This window comes from Rhinatrema bivittatum, chromosome 3 (assembly GCF_901001135.1).
Source record: "Rhinatrema bivittatum chromosome 3, aRhiBiv1.1, whole genome shotgun sequence".
NCBI lineage: Eukaryota > Metazoa > Chordata > Amphibia > Gymnophiona > Rhinatrematidae > Rhinatrema > Rhinatrema bivittatum.
Genome location: NC_042617.1, coordinates 388,233,522 through 388,253,061, shown reverse-complemented (window position 1 = coordinate 388,253,061; position 19,540 = coordinate 388,233,522). Strand labels below are relative to the sequence as shown.

At 42.1% G+C, this 19,540-nt stretch overlaps 1 protein-coding gene across 1 annotated transcript in view; it reads left to right on the top strand.

The window, feature by feature from the left end:
* KCNQ5 (potassium voltage-gated channel subfamily Q member 5) overlaps positions 1-19,540 on the top strand; it is a 1,147,293-nt gene that overhangs the window by 733,887 nt on the left and 393,866 nt on the right. The window contains exon 2 of the mRNA XM_029595626.1: positions 2,901-2,991. Coding sequence (XP_029451486.1) covers positions 2,901-2,991 — 91 coding nt within the window. The remainder of the gene's footprint in view (positions 1-2,900; positions 2,992-19,540) is intronic.

The following is a 19,540-nucleotide window of genomic DNA, read 5'->3' as shown; positions in this document are numbered from 1 at the left end:
TGTGAGAGCATTTGGTTGAGATCATCTATGTAAGTGTGTGAGAGAGAACATGTGTGTGATTGAGAGAAACTGGTCAGAGAGGTGATGTGTGTGCATATAGGAGAGACAATGGAAGTGACTGGTCAGGGAGATGACTGGAGTATGAGTGTGTATGTGTGAGAGAGAAAGTGAATATAGGAATGAGAAGCCTGTGCATGTGGAGAGAGCTAGCATAGGAGTGAGAAACCTGGGTGTGTGGGTGTGTGTGAGACACAGCATGGGAGTGAGAAACCTGTATATGTAAGATAGAACATGGGAGTGGGAAGCCTGTATGTGTGTGTGCATGAGAGAGAGAGACTGTTCGGGAAGGTGACTGTGGTGTAACAGAAAGACTGGTCAGGAGATGATTGGTGTGTGAGAGACAGAAACTGGTATGTGAGTGTGACTGGTATGTGTGTGTGAGAGAGAGAAAGAAAGTGATTATGGGAATGAGAAGCCTGTGCATGTGGTGAGAGCTAGCAGAGGAGTGAGAAACCTGGGTTTGTGTGAGACACAGCATGGGAGTGAGAAGCCTGTATATGTAAGATAGAACATGGGAGTGGGAAGCCTGTGTGTGTGTGTGTGTGAGCATGAGAAAGAGAGACTGTTCGGGAAGGTGACTGGTGTGTGCATAAGCAAAAGACTGGTCAGGAGATGATTGGTGTGTGAAAGACAGAAAGTGGTCATGGTGGTGTGACTGGTATGTGTGTGTGTGAGAGACAGAGAAACTGGTCATGGGCCCTAAGGAAAAGGACCATGAGTACAGAGCTTCAGCCACTACTGCTTCTGGTGTATGCTACGGCCTGCATGGAAGAGGACAGGAGTAGGAGAGCTGCTGGAGGGGGTTAGTAAAGGTGGCTTCTTAAGTTTATTTTTCTTGATTGACTGCCATTTTAATTACTGAATATTATGTGATTTGTCTGCTGTTTTGAAATGTTTTATTGGTGTTTGGAGAATTTTAAATAATTTTTATGAGTTTTTAATTGTTGGATATTATTCTGTTCATAGTTGTTGTGAAACATGTATTCTGCTTATTAGTATAGTTATACAATTGTTTCTGTGTTGGGATCTATAGCTGCTTGGCTAGTTCTGTTTTCCTAATAGGAGGTGTATTGCTGTTTAGGGCCTGATTTAATATTTGTAGTGTTGCCTTTTCATAGGTAGGGTTGTTACTGTTTGAGTGCATTCCATAATACAGATGTAACTGTATGCAGATTAGTTTATGTGCATTACTGCAGATCCTGGGAGTATGTTAGGTCGGTTCTGTGTCTGTTACCGAGATGAGATATTTTACTAGCATGTAAGCGTTTGTATCAGTCTTATTTGTTGTGTTTTCTCAAGAGGACATGCATTGGTGGTAAACTGCTGTCTTTTCATAAGTAGGGCTATTGAGCCTGGTAGTAGAAGGAGTTTGTGCTGCTGTTACTGAGATGACACTAGAACCAGAATATCTTTTTAGTAAGGTGAGTTGTATGGGGAATGCCATACTTCTGCTTTACATCCATTATTGTGGGTCAGGGGAGTTCCCGTGGATGCAAACTGTACTTTTACATCTAGCCCCGTGACGATCATGGGTTCCTTGTGTCACGCATGTGAGAACCATCTGTCAGGTGTGTCCCGACAGAAAAAAGGTTGAGAACCACTGCCCTAAAGGGATGGATCAGAGGTTATAAAGGGCCAGCTCATTGAGTCACTGAGGAGAGCTGTGGCAGAAATGTCCAGATGAGCTCCTGGAAGGCATCTTTGGGCTATGGCTCTCACCAGCTCCTGGAAGCGAGAGAGTTGCTGTCCCCTCTTTGCCATCCAAAGGTTGCAGAGGGTTCTGTGGGGATCCAGTTCATGACCAGACGCAGGAGGGCGTTCTCTTCTCAGAGCCAAAGGATAGGAGGAATTCCTCAGGAGAAGCTGGGTCGTCCCGCCCCCATCGGGTAGAATGATATCATTTGTTCAGCGGAGAAGAGGAGTTTTCTGACCTCAAGGGTTCTAAGTAAAATAGCAACTTTTTGGAGAATTAAAGAGTTCTACTACTAGTAGTACTCCTTATCACTTCTGTAGCAGTACTTGACATCTACAGCACTGTACAAAAACATACAAGAGACAGTCTCTGCTCAGTAGAGCTTACAGTCTAACCAAGACAAACACATACAGGGCAAAAGAGACTTGGGAATTTCTTTATTAAGCAAATGGTTAAAGTCAATAAGGCTTTGAATAGGATCATTGGGGTTTCGATTTATTTTTGGGTCCTTGCATTTGCCTACACAGCAATTAAAGCAAAGTGAGATCTCTGGTGTTTTTCCTCTTCTAAAGGATTTTCTTGAAAAATATTTTATGTGAAGATTGTTTTTCTCTGTCTGCTTATATGTTGAACTGCCCTTGTCTTGTTGGATTATTTGTGCACTTTCAGTAAAGTTAGCTTTTTGTGTTGGAACAACATCACTTGGTGTGAGGACTGCTTATTTTTGGAGTGTGGCTGAGTGATCCCATAAGCCTTATAGGTTAAGCCTGTCCCCCATAGCATGAATCTCAGTGGAGGGGGGTCCAACTGCTGAAACAAGTTGCTAGTGCTCAGCAGAGTGGACTCCTGCGAAGGGAGGGTTACACAAAACAGTGGATGACATGGACTGAAATTCTGTTCTCAACAGAGGGAGTGAAGGATGAAAATGGGAGAGTCTGGTGAGCGTAAAGAAGAAGGGAGAAGCCAAACTGTAAGACCAGAGAGTAGGTACTCGCAGAAAAAGCTTACATGCCAAGCAGTGAATCTGGAGGGATTGCATCCAAGAGATTGTTCACAGGCTAATTTCATTTTTTGCAAACTTAAATTAGGATTAAAGGAAATATCGATTCAATATATTTATACAATATCCTTGCCTTTTCTTTTGCAGTTTTCTCCTTGTCTTCAGTTGCTTGATTTTGTCAGTGTTTTCTACCATCCCAGAACACCAAGAAATTGCCTCGCGCTGTCTCCTTATTCTGGTAAGTGAAGCTTAAATACATAGCTACAAATAAAATGAGTGCAGTAACTGTTAAAAATTGTTTTAGCTCATCCTGAAAAAAACTGAACCCCATTCATCATCTGGACATCGTCCTCAAGAGGTCAGCTAGTGGGGGGGGGGGGCTCAGTATTGTATAAATAGGCAGGATTGGGGTGGGTTCTGGGGGGGGGGTTGTTGGGGTTTTCTTTTTAAATATTGCGTTTTTGGCTCCCCCCCCCCCCCCCCCCAAAAAGCTAGGAAAAACAACATGAAATTTTTTTTCCGAAATGCAACGAAATAGGAAATCAGTAAATCTGTGAATTTGTCATCCCTTAATCTTTTCCTCAGGGTCTCTTCTTTCTCCTTGGAAGGAAAGTGAAACTGCCCTGGATACTCTGAGCAAGGTCCTGCCATCTCCTTTTGGATTTCCTCGGGAATACCTGGGATCCACTGCTTACTCTTGAATACTTCAAGCTTCTCTGCTCCTGTTTTTCTGTATCTTGTGGGTAGCTCTTTAGCTGATTGCTTTTAGAAAGCACCGGTATAGTGGCTCTTATCCTCCCTTTTTTCCTCTTGATTATGATATCAGCTGGGTATCCACTCCTTCAACTAGTTGCTAGATTGGCAACAAAATTCCTTGAACTGAGGGACACCTAGATGATTTAGAAAAACTCAAATCTTCATTCTTATCTTTCTCTCTCTCTCTCTCTCTTAGGTAGGAAGAGTGGGTAAAATTTCCTCCCTGCAAAACTCACACAAGGAGTAAATATTTACAGAGAGAGAAATTATGAACCCCTGATTATGAGTTGTAAATAAATCTCTCAACTAAGACTCTTCAAGGCTTTGGGCCTGTAATTTGCAAATAGGTAGGATAACTTTCAAACAGCTACATGCGCGCCCATGTACACGTGTAAATGGACACATGAAAATCTACTCCTGTATTTTCTAACCTGCATATATATAATATATGCAGGTTATAAAATATGCGTAAATGCATCTTGCATCATGTGCGCATGTAAAAAAAATGTGGGAATACATATTGCTCTTAACTGGATAAATTCCAATTTATCCAACTAAGTAGCAGTACTTATCCAGACAAGTTCTGATTTATCTGGCTAAGTAGTGGCATTTATCCGGACAAGTTCCAGTTTATCAAGCTAAATAGCAGATATTGCCAGATAAGTAGCATTTTAAGACTTATCTCTTCTCCAGATTGAACAGCCCTAACTTCTTTAGCCTTTCCTCATAGGGAAGCCATTCATTGCCCCTTATCATTTTGGTTGCCCTTCTTTGCACTTTCTCCAGTTCAACTATATCTTTTTTTGAGATGTGGTGACCAGAATTGCACACAGTATTCAGAGTGTGGTCTCACCATGGAGCGATACAGAGGCATTATGACATCCTTCGTTTTATTTGCCATTCCCTTCTTAATAATTTTTAACATTCTGTTTGCTTTTTTGACTGCCATAGCACACTGAGCCGATGATTTCAATGTATTATCCACTATGACAACTAGATCTCTTTCCAGGGTGGTAACTTCTAAGATAGAACCTAACATTGTATAACTACAGCAAGAGTTATTTTTCCCTATATGCATCACTTTGTGCTTGTCCACATTAAATTCCATCTGCCATTTGGAAGCCAAATCTTACAGTCTCACACAATCCACTTGAGATTTAACTACTCTGCATAATTTTTTGTCATCCACAAATTTGATCACCTCACTTGTCGTACCCCTTTCCAGATTGTTTATAGATATGTCCAACTACAGATCCCTGAGGCACTCCACTGTTTACCTTTTTCCACTGTGAAAACAGACCCTTTAACCCTACTCTCTTTTTCCTGTCTTTTAACCAGTTTGCAGTCCACAAAAGGACATTGCCTCCTATTCCATGAATTTGTAGTTTTTTTAGAAGCTTCTTATGAGGGACTTTGTCAAACACCTTCTAAAAATCCAAATACCTTTGTCCACATATTTATTCATCCCTTCAAAAAACGCAGGAGATTTGTGAGGCAAGACTTCCCTTGGATAAATCTATGCTGGCTGCGTCCCATTAAACCATGTCTATCTGAATGCTTTTCAATTTTATTTTTTCCCGGCACTGAAGTCAGGCTCACCAATCTAGAGTTTCCTGGATCACCCCTGGCGTCCTTTTTAAATATCAGGGTTACTCTGGCCCCCTTTCAGTCATTAATTCAAATTTGATCATATTATGATAACTAACACCAAGCAGCCCCACCACCGTTAAATTTGTCTCCAAGTCCTCTGCTTCACAGAGAATTAGATTTAAAATTGCTTCCTTTCTCATCGGTTCCTAAATCAATTGCTCCATAAAACTGTATTTATTCCAACCAGGAACTTTATCTGTCTAGCAGGTCCTGATGTTCCACTTACCCAATCAATATTGGGGTAATTGAAATCTCCCATTATTACTGCACTACCAATTTAGTTAGCTTCCTAATTTTTCTTAGCATTTCACTATACATCTTATCATTTTGGCCAGGTGGACGGTAGTGTACTACTATCGCTATACTCTTCCACAACACACAAGGGATTTCTACCCATAAAGATTCAATTGTGTGTTTACTTTCTTGCATGATCTTTATCCTGTTGGACTCTATGCCATCACAGATATAAAGTTGCTCCTCTCTATCATTGCAATATAATTTGTATCCTGATATAGCACTATCCAATTGGTTATCCTCTTTCCACCATGTCTCTGAGATTCCATGAAATCTATGTCATCATTCACGGCTATACACTCTAACTCCCCCATCTTACTTCTTAGTATTCTGGCATTAGCAGTCAAACATTTCAAATTATATTTTTTGTTTGGATTAACATTCTGCTTTTCAGTTGAGAGGGATAAATTGGAATCTTTTAGCTCAGGTGAGTCTTTAATTATACGCACTTGGACTACTTTTCTGATTATTGGAACCTCTCTTTTGAGATGCATACGATAATGGGCTATCGCACCTTGGAAAATGACCCTATAAGAGCCTAAATTTGGCTTCCAGAACCCCCTCCCACATTTTCCTATGTCATTGGTACCCACATGTACCACGACAGCCGGCTCCTCCCCAGCACTGTCTAAAATCTTATCTTCAATTATTATATTGTGTATTACAGAAGTGGGAATAACATTATATAATACTTTTTTTAGAAGGTGGGTCCTTTATACCCTTATTACCATTAAATAAAGGAGAGGTAAGCTAGTGACAGTGAGGAGATGACTGTAAAAGATTTTCAAACCAGTAATAGTTTTATAGAAAACTACTCACTGTAAGACATATCTTGAATAAAAAGATACTGAGAATATTGTCTGGAGATTGAGATATACTTTGTTTCTGGGAAATCTTGTTCTGAATCTTACCTTGGTTTGAACTATGGTGGTGCATGAATGAATGACATGTTGAGGTCAACTATGCTTAAGATAAAAATTAAAGAAGGGGAGGCTTTGTCTTTTTTAAATAATAAGACTGTCCTGGGCTCTGGAGAGCCGCTGGGTTCTAGAGGGCTGCAGTGCCCTGGGAGACTTTCACAGACCCAGAGAAATTCAAGAAATCAAAAGTAGGTAGCTTCTGCTGTAAAAGCAGGAAGGAAAACAAGAGTGACTGAAAGTTTATTTATCTGGCTCGAGTGAGAGCTATTATAGCCCTCTCAGTGAAGGGCGTTATGCTGAGCCATCCCAGGCTCATTAAAAAGTAGCAAGAAGAAGAAAAAACAGGTAAAGCCAATTTAAAATATAAATTTACTTGGCTGTATCTCTGCTGTAAATGTTGGAGGGCATGTAGGCTATTGTAACCCAGGCTGTTCTAGCCCATGCTGAAAAGTGCATCATGCAGAGTGACAGAATAATGGCAGCATTGTTTTTTTATGTTTACCTCAGGAAACAGAATTATCTAGCAGCAGGGTTTCCTGCCCTGAGTCTTGGAAATCAAAAGCAGCCATCAGCTGATCTAAGCTTCATCAGAAGAAGAGCAAGCTGCCTATGTGTCCTGCTAAAGGAAAAAAAGAGAAAAAAAAGCCCCAAAGTTATCAGTGCAGCAGTTGCAGCACATGAGAGGCTGCTAATGGTATAGGAGTGATTTTTAAGTGCTGGGGGACCCTGAGCAAGGTCCCTGCTGTTGCTGTGGGGCTGAACTGTGACCCATAAGTGACCCTCTAGTGTACTTCCTGATTTGGCAGAAATGGGGCAAACTTCAAAGCTTATAAAATAAAAACTAAATGGCGAAATTAATTTAAAAAAAATAATGATTCTGGGTGGGAGAGACCCTGCTGATGCTCCCACCTAATTTTCAGAGCTCCAAGTGGGGGTCACCTGACCCAATTTTAGGGGTCCCAGAACTCTTTTTAAAGTTTAAATTGTGACAAAATAAGCATTGGGGCCATGTTGGGGGGACCACTTCTGGCAGCCAAAGGTGGTTTGGGGGTCTCAGAATGTATCAATAATATCCCACTTCAAACAGGTGCTCACAGCGTCCCAGTATCCCCAAGATGGACTTGATTGGTAAGAAAGAAGAGGGAAGTGGAGTCTCGGTACACTCATCCTATGTTTTAAAGGCTGTTAAAGGAATTTTGAGAGCCCTAAAGAGATGATTATGAAAGTGGGGAGAGATGTCTCAGAATGGAACCAGAGCAAGGAACCTCTGAGATCAAGGGTATATAAACCTTAATAGGAGGATTACGAGACCCTCTAAATATTTCATTTTTAAGAAAATTTGGGAGAAAAGAGCTTGAACTTTTTTGAGTGGGCATATGAAGCATTTTACTTTTTAATGAGAATGTATGGAAAAAATACACTTCAAAATCCTTTCCAAACTATTTGATAGAGAAAAAAATGTGGATTCCCAAGGTAATTTTCTTAGAAAAAAAAATCTGACTCCATTTTGTGACTGGAATTCTGAGGAAGGTGTGTCTGTGTCTATGTAAATGAGCAAGTGACACCATTTTGTGAGCCAGTGCTGGAAGGAAATGCTGCAAAGGGGCTGGCAGACTTATACATATAAGTTTCTCACTTAAAAAAGAATTCAGATTCCATCTCAGCATCAAACTATTTCTCAAAATTCCCAAATGTTCTTTTCTACAACTTCATACAAAGACGAGGAGGTGTCCATAGGTAAAATGCCTCTTAGAACTATTTTTTGCTGAGGTCATCAGAGGAGCACTGATCTTACTGGGTGTGGCAGTTGGAGAGTTCAATTAGTCTGGGTTTGACTAAGTGCTAGTTTTCTTCAGAGACTGCTCTGAAATCCCAGAAATACACAACAGTGGAGAAAAAAGAGGAAGGCACACATTTCCAGTATAGATGTTTGAAGTATGTGTCACTGTGTTAGTGTGATATTTGTTTTAAAAACAAGGTAAATTCCAGGTAAGGTTCAGGGTAGACATTTTAACTGTTAATATTAAATTTACCATATTGATAATAAAAAAAGAATTAACATAACATAAATTAACCTGCCTGCATTACGGTGAATTTTTATCAGCCATCGATAGCATTATAAGAGATGACTGGAATTTTGGCAAAAGTAATGGGGATGGAGTGAGTGATTTCCCAATCACTAGACATAAGAATCCATATGACTGTATATGCCACTGTTATGGCTTGTTTTAGGAAATATATAATAATAAGTGATCTTGGCTTTATGTAAAGAATAGGGCTCCAGCTCTTATAATATAGGAGAATACACATATCTTCAAAAGAAGTATGATTTCTCCAAATGAATTGATTTATGAGAACCAGAGCCTGACCCAGGAGAAGGTCTTGTTTACTGTAGTGGTGTGCTGTGGTAAGAGACAAGATGGATATATGAAACTGTAAGCTTGCTTATAGCAAAGCTGATAATAGAACCCACTGAGAAAACTAAAAAAAAAAGAAAGTGGTATCAAGCAGCAGAGCTGCTTCTAAAGTGAGAACAGCCATTTTGTTATTTATTTTGGATGGAAAGAGTCTGACACTGTGAGTCATTACTCTGCTCCAGGTTGAGAATACAGGCAGAGTACGCAGAAATACACAGAAGTGCTTTAGTACTTGTAGCATCCCCAGATAGAAAATACTTGGTGGCACCTTCTCAGATTGCGTATATAAATATTCAGCTACTGGTCTTGACTACATATTGATGAGCACCTGAAGCTGTACTCAGAAATAGTGTGAGAGGTGAGTGAAAGTGTGAAAATAATTCTCACCATACATGAGTGAGCTTCTGAATTTAAATCCTCTGTGCCAGCTAGAATAAGAATATTTAATTATCTTTTGTTTTTCACAGTCAGCTAGCCCAGTTCCTATTAGTTGCCACAAATAAACACTGAGGGGACTCTCCTAATATGCTCCGGAAAACAAACGAGGTTAGTGTACTGGAGGAACACGCTATTTTAAAGAGTATAGTTAGGTTTCTGACTGCTCTGGAGGCAATGTACCCAATACAGCACAAGGATCACAATCGGGGAGTGATATCCACGACCCTCTGGCACACAAACCATGCCCAAGAGCAGCATTGCAGCAAGCCACGCCCCCTATGTGCGGGAGAGGATTTAAAGATTCATCCTAAATAAAGTCAGCTAAGTGTAAACTTGCCACAAAATCTAGCTAGACTGAAACTTTTCAATACCAGAAAGAAAAAAGACAATATAGAATCACAGCAGAAGCTGACATAAGTAACATTCGGGCCAATACAGTAAAGTCCGCGGGAGAGCAGATGAACGTCTGCTCTCCTGGCGCTCGCACCGGCCCTTCGCCGGTGCGCACAATTCTGTATTTAAATTAGGTGACACGGTAAAAACGGGGAAAAGGAGGCGCTAGGGACACTAGCCCGTCCGTAGCGCCTCCTTTTTGACAGGAGCGGCGGCTGTCAGCGGGTTTGACAGCCGACGCTCAATTTTGCCGGCGTCGGTTCTCGAGCCCGCTGACAGCCACGGGCTCGGAAACCGGACGCCGGCAAAATTGAGCGTCCGGTTTTCGGCCTGACAGCTGCGGGCTGAATTCAAATTTTTATTTATTTTTTTTTTTTTACTTTTTTTACTTTTCGGGACCTCCGACTTAATATCGCTATGATATTAAGTCGGAGGGTGCACAGAAAAGCAGTTTTTACTGCTTTTCTGTGCACTTTCCCGGCGCCGGAAGAAATTAGCGCCGACCTTTGGGTCGGCGCTAATTTCTGAAAGTAAAATGTGCGGCTTGGCTGCACATTTTACTTTCTGTATCCCGCGAGCATAACTAATAGGGCCATCAACATGCATTTGCATGTTGAGGGGGCTATTAGGTGCCGCGGGTTGGACACGCGTTTTCCTCCCCTTACTGAATAAGGGGTAAGGGAAAACGCGCATCCAATAGCAGGCTAACAGTGCGCTCCGTCGGAGCGCACTGTACTGTATCGGCCTGAATGTCAGAGACATAAGTGAAGAACAGACAGGGACTGGAGAGTTCACTGGAAAGAGACACAGAGAAAGAAAAAACGTTAGACATACAGAAGCAAACAACATAGAAAAGAAACAACACAAAACACTTGTTATCTATTTACCTGTAATTGGAGAGTGTTGATTTTGACCTGCTGCACCTACAAGACAGAATTGGGACACAAAGGTTCACTTTCTTCATAGTAGCTTTGATTTCTAAATACTTGATATTGAAAGTATAGCAGTCAGTACTCAAACTATACTTTTCTGATTGTTGTATGGTAAAGTTAGGAGAATCCGTTCTCTTCCAAAGTAATTGCTAGCTGTAACAAAAGAAAAACAAATTGTGTTAATTGTGAAAAATTCACAGTATATTTATAAAGTTTTCATTGCTTGCTTTTCACCTGTTAAACTGGTTCTAATAAACCTGAGTCACAGCTCAGAATTTGTAAGAATTTCATCTGCTTGCTTTTGAATTTTTGTTTTTTTTTATTTGGGTTCTGCCTTCCCCCTCTTCCCCTGGGAGACTCGCTGGGTGGGTTCTGGACCCCTATTCTTAATATTGGCAGTCCCGGCAGGAAGGAGAATTCCTTTTCTGTCCTTTCCCCTCTGGGTATTTATAACTTGTGACTCCTCTGATACCACCTGAAACCCTTGAGCCACTGCAGTGGGAGGGTCACTAACCATTTTACCACAAAGGGGCGGGGCTTAGGCAGTTACATTCCATGGTGCTGCTGTGCTGCTGAATATCCTTGAAAAGTAAGCTGGATACATTTATCAGGATAACTTGTTCAGCCGGATAGCATCTGAATAGTGGACTCATTGTAGTCTTTCCCTCAGACCTTTTCTTGATGTATGCTTTCTTATATTTGTGAGGTTCATATTCAGCTGCTGTGCATATATATATATATATATATATTCAGCAGCATGGCTACACTACTGAATATATCCAGCTATCTTGAAATTAGTTGGATAAATCTATCCAGCTAATTTTAGGACAGCCAAATGGGCCGACCAGACTTAGATAAGATATCCAGCTAATTCTGGATATCCAAGTTAGCCAGGTAATGTTTCCCCCCTGGTATGCCCTTGCACTACCCGCCATACAGCCGGGTAACTATTTAGCTGGATGACTAGCTATCTGGCTAAGTGGTGGTCATTTAGGGGTAGATTTTCAAACCCCGGCATGTGTAAATCTTGGAGTTTACACGCGTGGCTGAGCCTTACACGCACCGGGCCAATTTTCAAATGGCCTGGCAACACGCATAAACCCCGGGATGTGTGTAAGTCCTGGGGCTTGAAAATGGGGCGGTCTGGGGGGCGGGACAGGGCGGTTCGGGGGCAGAGAACTGACCACAGAAGAGGGAATCCAGAGACAACCAGATGATGGGGACCACAAACAGAAGACACGGACTCAGCAAACCTCAGTGAAGGCTGGAGGCAAGAACCAGGAATGACGGCAGGAATGCAGGCAATACACTACTCCAGGAGGAGTTGACCCATTGCCAAGGCATCTGTGAGGTGCAGGAGGGTGCCTTAAGTACTGCTATCAGGCTGCACCCTAACCAAATTCCCACCGCTGGCCCTTTAAGAGAAGGGCTGTCAGCCCGCTCATGCCTCTAGGGGAGTGGGGCAGAGCAGGGTGGCTTCCTGCTGCCTCTGCAAAGTGTCTTCTTTTCTGCCTGGACACCAACCTTGTCTCTGGGTTCCCTCATCTGTGGTCAGTTCTTCTCGTCTGTCTTCAGTGTCTCCTCATGTTCCCAGTGTCCTTTTCCTCATTGTCTTCCTTGTGGATTGATCTTCTGGCTTTGACTCTGCCTGGACACCAACCTTGCTTCTCATCGCCTGTCTGGCCCCAGCAGAGGTAAGAGCAGTGGTCCATAGGAGGAGCCTGCGGACTGCCAAGTGCAATACCACCCTTACATATCCTCCTCGTTGATCTCCAGATATCTGGCTCCATTGTTCCTAGCCCCCAACTGCTGTCTCCTTTCTGATTCCCTCACTTCCTATGATCCCAAATTTGACTTTCTCTAGCCATCCCCTTCAAGCTCTATGACACCAACCTCTTTACCTCTGTCACCTTGCTATTTCTCCACATCTTTTAATGTGTATACCCTCCTTCTCATTCCCCTATCCTACCTCTCTATCTCTTACCCCCATTGTCTTTCCCAGCCCTCACAATCTCCCTATTTTCATCTTTTACCTGCTTACCAACATTCTACCTCACAATCTTACCCCTTTCCTAGCTCTTCTTCCCCTTTCTCTCTCACCTCCTCCCCATTTCTCCTATTCTTATACCTTTCCTAGCCTCTTGTTTCCATTTCTGTCTTTTACCCATCCACATCCTCCATTTCCACCCTCTGTACTCACTCTATCCCCTGCCTTCATCTACTTTCTTCTGCTTTTCATCCCCTCATCAACTCAAGCCCCTTCCCTGTCACTTATCCTTTCACCTGGTTCCAGTCCCTTTCTTCTGATATTTTGGGTTCTTTCTCCCTTTTCTTTCTTCCATTTGTAATCCCTTCTCCAGCTCTCTCCACCCCCATGTACTCTCTGTCTACCCTTATCTCTCCAGATTTGATCTGAACAACTCCCAATGAACTGTACAATCTCAATCTTCCCCTCCAATCAAATGAGGTCCTCGCTCTCTATGTTCCACCAATTCTTTTTCAGTTGTTGCCTCCCCCTCCCTTATCTTCCTTCCTCCCTTTACTGGGTCCTATCCCTCTATCCCATATCCTCCCTCACACTTACTGCCTTACTTTTCTTGCCTCCTCCTACCTTATTTTCTGTCTCTTTCTCCATATCCTCCCATTACCACCAATGCTAGTTTACTCCTTCCTGTCCCCCACCATCACCTCATGTTAGTTTCCCTCTCTCTCTGTCCCCCTATGATCACCCCATGTAGGTCTACCTATTTCCCCCATCAACCATGTACAATCTCTTATTCTCCACATTGCTCCATATTATGTAAGTCTCCTCTCCCAGTTCCTAGTACTTTCCATCCCCCTTCCCCCTCTTGGCTATATTCTCTGGCACTTAATAGTGCACCAGCTTCCTCTACTGCATGAGGCTAGTCTTGTGGTTTGAGCTATGAATTCTCATAATATAGTGGCTCATCCTGTGAGACTGGCCCAAAGTTGAAGAGGAAGTTGACATGCTATTAAGCACCACTTTTCTTGCCACCTGCATGCATGGTGATGGAGAGGCATGGAGGCAGACCCAGCCTACTAGGATTTGGGGAGGCTCAGCCTTCTCAATCCCATTCTTATACAGGGAGCCTACAATTACCACTGCATCCTAGGTCCATCAGCTGATCAGTACAATGTTGATACTGGTAGTGCCTGAAGCAACCCTTATTATACAGCACCCTAGGCGATGGCCCACTTACTCTACCTAAAGACCAGTCCTGGTACTAAATTGAAAATTCATAGCCCTAATTTCTGAAAATAAACTGTCTGAAAAGTAATGATGTAAGTGATAAATGCAAAAATAGGTCTATAAACAGTATCATCCTTGAAATTTACTAGGATTTGTATTGGAAATTGTTAGAAAATTGTTGCTTGTCTTTAATGTTCAATTAATAAGATTTATTCTAGCTTATGGATATTAAATTTGTGACTCAGCTTCTATTGTTAAAGCCCAATTGGACAGAATTCAATCCCTGACTCTGAAATAATATTAGGGATTCTTTAGCACTGCATCTTCAGGTTTCTGCTGACATCACAGTAAGTAGCAAAGGCAATTATTTAGAAAGGTAAAGCACAAAAATAACATTAACAGTGTGCAGTATTTTTAATTCTGAAATTGCAGTCAGTACAGTAATTTCCAGTATGATAAATATATGTTTCCTACATATATTGCAAAAAAACAAAAGTTCCTCTTCTGAAGATGAGCATATCAGAATGCTATACCTTGGCAATAATTTACTTTTGTAAAAGGATAATTAGCTGCACAGGGAAGGGAATTTAAAAAGCCATTTACCTGGGTAGGTTTTTACTAACCAAAGTAAATGGACTATTTGAAAATTGCCCATCTTGTGGAACAACGCGTGTACTTTTATCTGCATATTCCAGGAGGCGTTTCCAGAGTGGGGTTAGGTCAGGGGATGCAAAACACACATAATTATACATCTTCAAAATGATGTGTTGTTTTGGCCTGAAAAGGTGTCCATAGAAAAGGAAGTGCAATCCTCTGTTAGTGGGTTTTCCTTTGGTTATTTTCAAAGGAAAGTGTTATGCTTGCCGGCATGCGAGCTGCACCTATGAGCCAGCACAATCACCCAATGCCGCCAGAACGGCGCAGCTGTGCTGCTCCATTCGACCAAGGACACTGCCGCTTCCCGCAGCTAGGAACACCGCCGCCCTTCATGTCAGGGCTGCATCCTGGGTGCGCCCACATGATACACACCGACATATAAAAGCCCCGCAGCAGGAACTCAGTCCACCAGCACTCTGTTGACATCTCACTGCGGGTATTTAAACCCTGGCTGTGCCACACTAAGTTGCCTCAGCAACAGGTTGACTATCTTAGGATAGTGTGAGTTGCTGCTTCCTCCATGCCTCCGTGTCTTCAGCCTTGCTTCCACATCTTCAAGCCTGCCCAGCCTTGTCTTCATCTCTTCAACCTGTCCCACCTTGTTCTTGTCTCTTCAGCCCTCTGGCCTTACCTGCCATCTCGAGACAAATTACCGGTACTGACCATAGCCTGGACTCTTAGTAGTCTGCTTGCCGCCCATCACTGACCCTATCCTGGTCTCTCGTCTCTCTGCTTGCCACCTTCCTTCCACCTCAGCCCATCCCTGGGTCTACTCTTCAGTCTTCATAGCAGAAACTGCCACCTAAGTCCTGCTGGCCCACGGAACCCAAGGGCACAACCCGAGGGGAAAGGGGCTGGTATAGACAAAGCTCCAGTTCAATCTGTGCACTGTCCACTCTGCCAGTTGGCAGTGAGGATCTACAGTGCCTTCTCTGTAGGTAGCATCAATCTCGCCCCAAAACAAGGGTCCACAATCCTAACAGAAATTATGCACATGCTTTTCCTTTGAAAACTGGTGCAAAGCTCGTGGATAAAAGTACCCATGGGTTTAGCATCAAAATGCATAGTTTGAACATAAGAACATAAGACTTGCCATACTGGGTCAGACGAAAGGTCCATCAAGCCCAGCATCCTGTTTCTAATAGTGGCCAATCCAGGTCACAAGTACCTGACAGGATCCAAAGGTATAGATGCTGCTTTTCCCAGGGATAAGGAAAGGATTTTCCCAAGTTTATCTTAATAAATGTTTAAGGACTTTTTCTCCAGAAACTTGTTCAAACCTTTTTTAAACAGAGCTACATTAATAGCTTTCACCACAACATCAGGCAATGAATTCCAGAGCTTAATTATGCTTTGAGTAAAAAAGTATTTTTGCACATTAGTTTTAAGTGTATCACCTAGTAACTTCATTATGTGTCCCCTAGTCTTTGTACTCATTGAAATAATAAACAACCAATTAAAGTTTACTTGTTCCACTCCACTCATTATTTTATAGACCTCTATCATGTCTCCCCTAAGCCATCTCTTTTCTAAGCTGAAGAATTCTAACCTCTTGAGCCTTTCCTCACAGGGGAATCATTCCATCTCCTTTATCATTTTGATTGTCCTTACCTGTACCTGTTCTAATTCTACTATACATCTTTTTTGAGATGTGGTGACCAAAACTGCATACAGTATTCAAGATGAAATCACACCATGGAGCAATATAATTATTCTCTGATTTATTCTCCATTCCTTTCCTAATAATTCCTAGCATTTATTTGCTTCCTTGGCTACTGCTGCACACTGAGCTGAAGATTAAAACATATTATCAACAATGACACCTAGAACCTTTTCCTGAATGGTGACCCCTAATGTGGAACCTTGCATTGTGTAACTATAATTTGGGTTACTCTTCCCTAAATGCCTTACTTTGTCTTTTTCACATTAAATTTCATTTGCAATTTACATGCCCAGTCTCCCAGTCTCTCTCTTTAGTATCAGCGGAAAATTTAATCACCTCATTCTTGTCCCCATTTCCAGTGATCCCGGAACAGATCCCTGGGGCACACTACTATTCATATTTCTCCATTGGAAAAATTTACCATTTAGCCCTACTCTCAGTTTCTATCTTTTAAACAGCTCACAATCCACAATAGGACACCGCCCCCCTATCCCATGACTTTTTAATTTCCTAAGAAGTCTCTCATGAGGGACTTTGTCAAATGCTTTCTGGAAATCCAGATACACTATGGGCCAGATTTTAAAAGCCCTGCGCGCGTAAATCTGGCTGGAAATCCAGGGGAAGGGAGGGGAAGGTGAGGGGGGGTGGAAAGAAAGTTCCCTTCGAGGCCGCTCCGAAATCCTTGGAGGTAACAGGCAGCGCGCGCTGGGCTCGGCGCGCGCAAGTTGCACAAATGTGCACCCCCTTGCGCGTGCCGACCCCGGATTTTATAAGATACGTGCGGCTACGTACGTATCTTATAAAATCCAGCGTACTTTTGTTCGCGCTCGCCCAAATTTATAAAATCTACCCCTATATCAACTGGCTCAACTTTATACGCATATTTATTTACACCCTCAAATAAATGTAGCAGATTGGTGAGGCAAGACTTCCCTTAGCTAAATCCTTGTTGGCTTTGTTCCATTAAACTATGCCTATCTATATTTTTAGCAATTTTTTTTAGTTATGATAGCTTCTTCCATTTTGCCTGGCACAGACGTCAGACTCACTGGTCTTTAGATTCCTGGAAAACCCCTTGAACCCTTTTTAAAAATTGATGTTACATTGGCAACCCTCCAGTCTTCAGTACCATAGATGATTTTAATGACAGTTTACATATTACTAATAGCAGGTCACAATTTCATTTTTTTACTTCTTTCAGCACTCTGGGATGTAGGAACTAGAAAATGAAATTGTGGACGTGCTATTAGTAATTTATAAACTATCATTAGAATCATCTATGGTATCTGAAGACTGAAGGGTTGCCACTAAATTGCCAATTTTGAAAATTGACCCTTTTCTGATAAATGGGCCAATGTAATAAAGTATGCCAGTGTTGGCTGTTGACATGTTAATGGCCACTTGATAATGATATGCAAATGATTTTTGTGTTAATTTACAAGTGTTAAATTCAGCATGTTAACAAAATGTTAACAGGTCTGTGTTATCAAGAATTAAGATATTTGTTAATTTTTGCACAATTCAACATGCTAATTGATAAAGAACTGTTTGCATAGTTTTGAATCATTAGTATAGGTTTTAGCATTAAAAGTCTCATAAGCTAGCATGTGTTAAAAGTGCAATGAATGTGTATATACTAGATTATGTGCACTAATATTATTTACATGTGTGTTACACCTGTGAAAGCGCTTGTGTACATTAGTACACTGGCCCGAAAGCATCTTAGCATGGATGTTTATTCATTTATTGTTAGGGGAAAGCATACATTGACATTAAAAATCCTTAAAGCAAGAATCAGTGTTCAGTAATTGGAGATGCTTTAACATTATGCAGATAGGACAAAACCTCATAAAACTGGAAGAGTTTGCATTTCATTTTTATATTCTAGAATTAGTGCTGCACAGTAAAAGGGTTTAATAACAATAATACTTTCTATTTTCATCTGAAATGATGCAAGTACAGTTTTGTCGGATGACTGAATTTCTAAAGTTCTCTCTGCTTTGTAATTTTAAGTGACTTGGTTGGTATATCACAGTAATTCAAAATGGATTTTCTGTTGCAATGCAGACCATGATCAAATGCATTTTGTGTTTTCCTATAATTATAAAATGTCAAGGGATAAAGATAGCTGTTGGTTGAATCTAGTTTTGACTGGGTTGTAAGACGATAAAATATCATATAAGCTCTTATGTTACTGTGAATGATCTAAAATGGAAACACTTGCATGAAATTATAATATAAAATAAAACAACACAGTGTTCACGATCCCATGTAGGAAACTGTATTTATTTCTATGACCTCTGTGTTATGGTTCCAGTTAAGGTAGAGCATAGTGGACACCAACTCTGGAGTGGCACAGGATGACAGGGCAAGGCTGGAACAAAGCTTGGAAAGGCTGGTGCAGGGTACTGGTAATACTGGAACCAAGGCTTGGGCTAGAACAGTGTGCAAGTAAGACTGGAACCGGCAGAGACAGAAACAGACTAAGGGCAATGCAGGACAAGGACAACACAGAACATGAAACATAAAGGCCCAAAGGCAGTGCAGGCAAGGCAGGTCCCAAGGGGCAAGGTAGAGGAAGGCCTAGGTAGGCCACAGAACAGGGCAAAGCACAGGAAGGCCCTTAGGTCGCAAGGCAAGGCTGAGTTCAGAAGTCCTAGAGGCCATGAGACAAGACATAGCAAGGCAAAGTTAGCTAAGGCAGGGAGCCAAGAGAGACTCATTATAGAAGCATCAAAGAAAAAGACAAACAGGGAACTGGAACAATACTCCTCCTTTAAGACCCCCCCCCCTTCCTCCTGGTTCCCATTTTTCATGGGGGTCATAGCAAGGTGAGGCTCAGCTGAGAAGTTGTTTGCCAAAGGAAGCATCTCTTGCAAGGCAGATTGACTGAGGACAAATGTCGTCTTCTGGGTGTACTGGCTGTAGATAAGCACCCCATGCTGATTGGGCTGGCTGTGGACAGGTGCCCCCCTGCTGGGCAAACTGGATCTGGATGGATGTCCTCTCCTGGGCAGACTGGCTGTGGATGGACAAGCACCTGCTGTTTGGTAGACTGGCTATGGACAGATGCCTACTTCTGGGCAGACTGGCTGCATCTGGGTAAGAGCCCTCTGCTGCACTGGCTGGAACAAAGCTGAAACATTTTGCTGGGCTAACTGGAACAAAGCTGGAGCCTTTTACTGGGCTAACTGGAACAAAGCTGGAGCCTTTGCTGGGTTGAGAAAGTAGACAGTGCTTTCTGTATGAGCACTGGGTGACTGAGGCAGAGCTCTTCTGGGTCTTGATATCTGGATTTTGTGTGTGTGGCTTAAGGCTAGTTAAAGCAGATGCTGTTCTCAGAGGCTTCACTAAAGAGCTCATTAGCATTTTTGCCTAAGGCAATTAGTCCTTTCTGCTTCAGATAGTCTGTGAACTGAACAAGGAAGCCACAGAATCACTGCAAGTAAGGTCTGT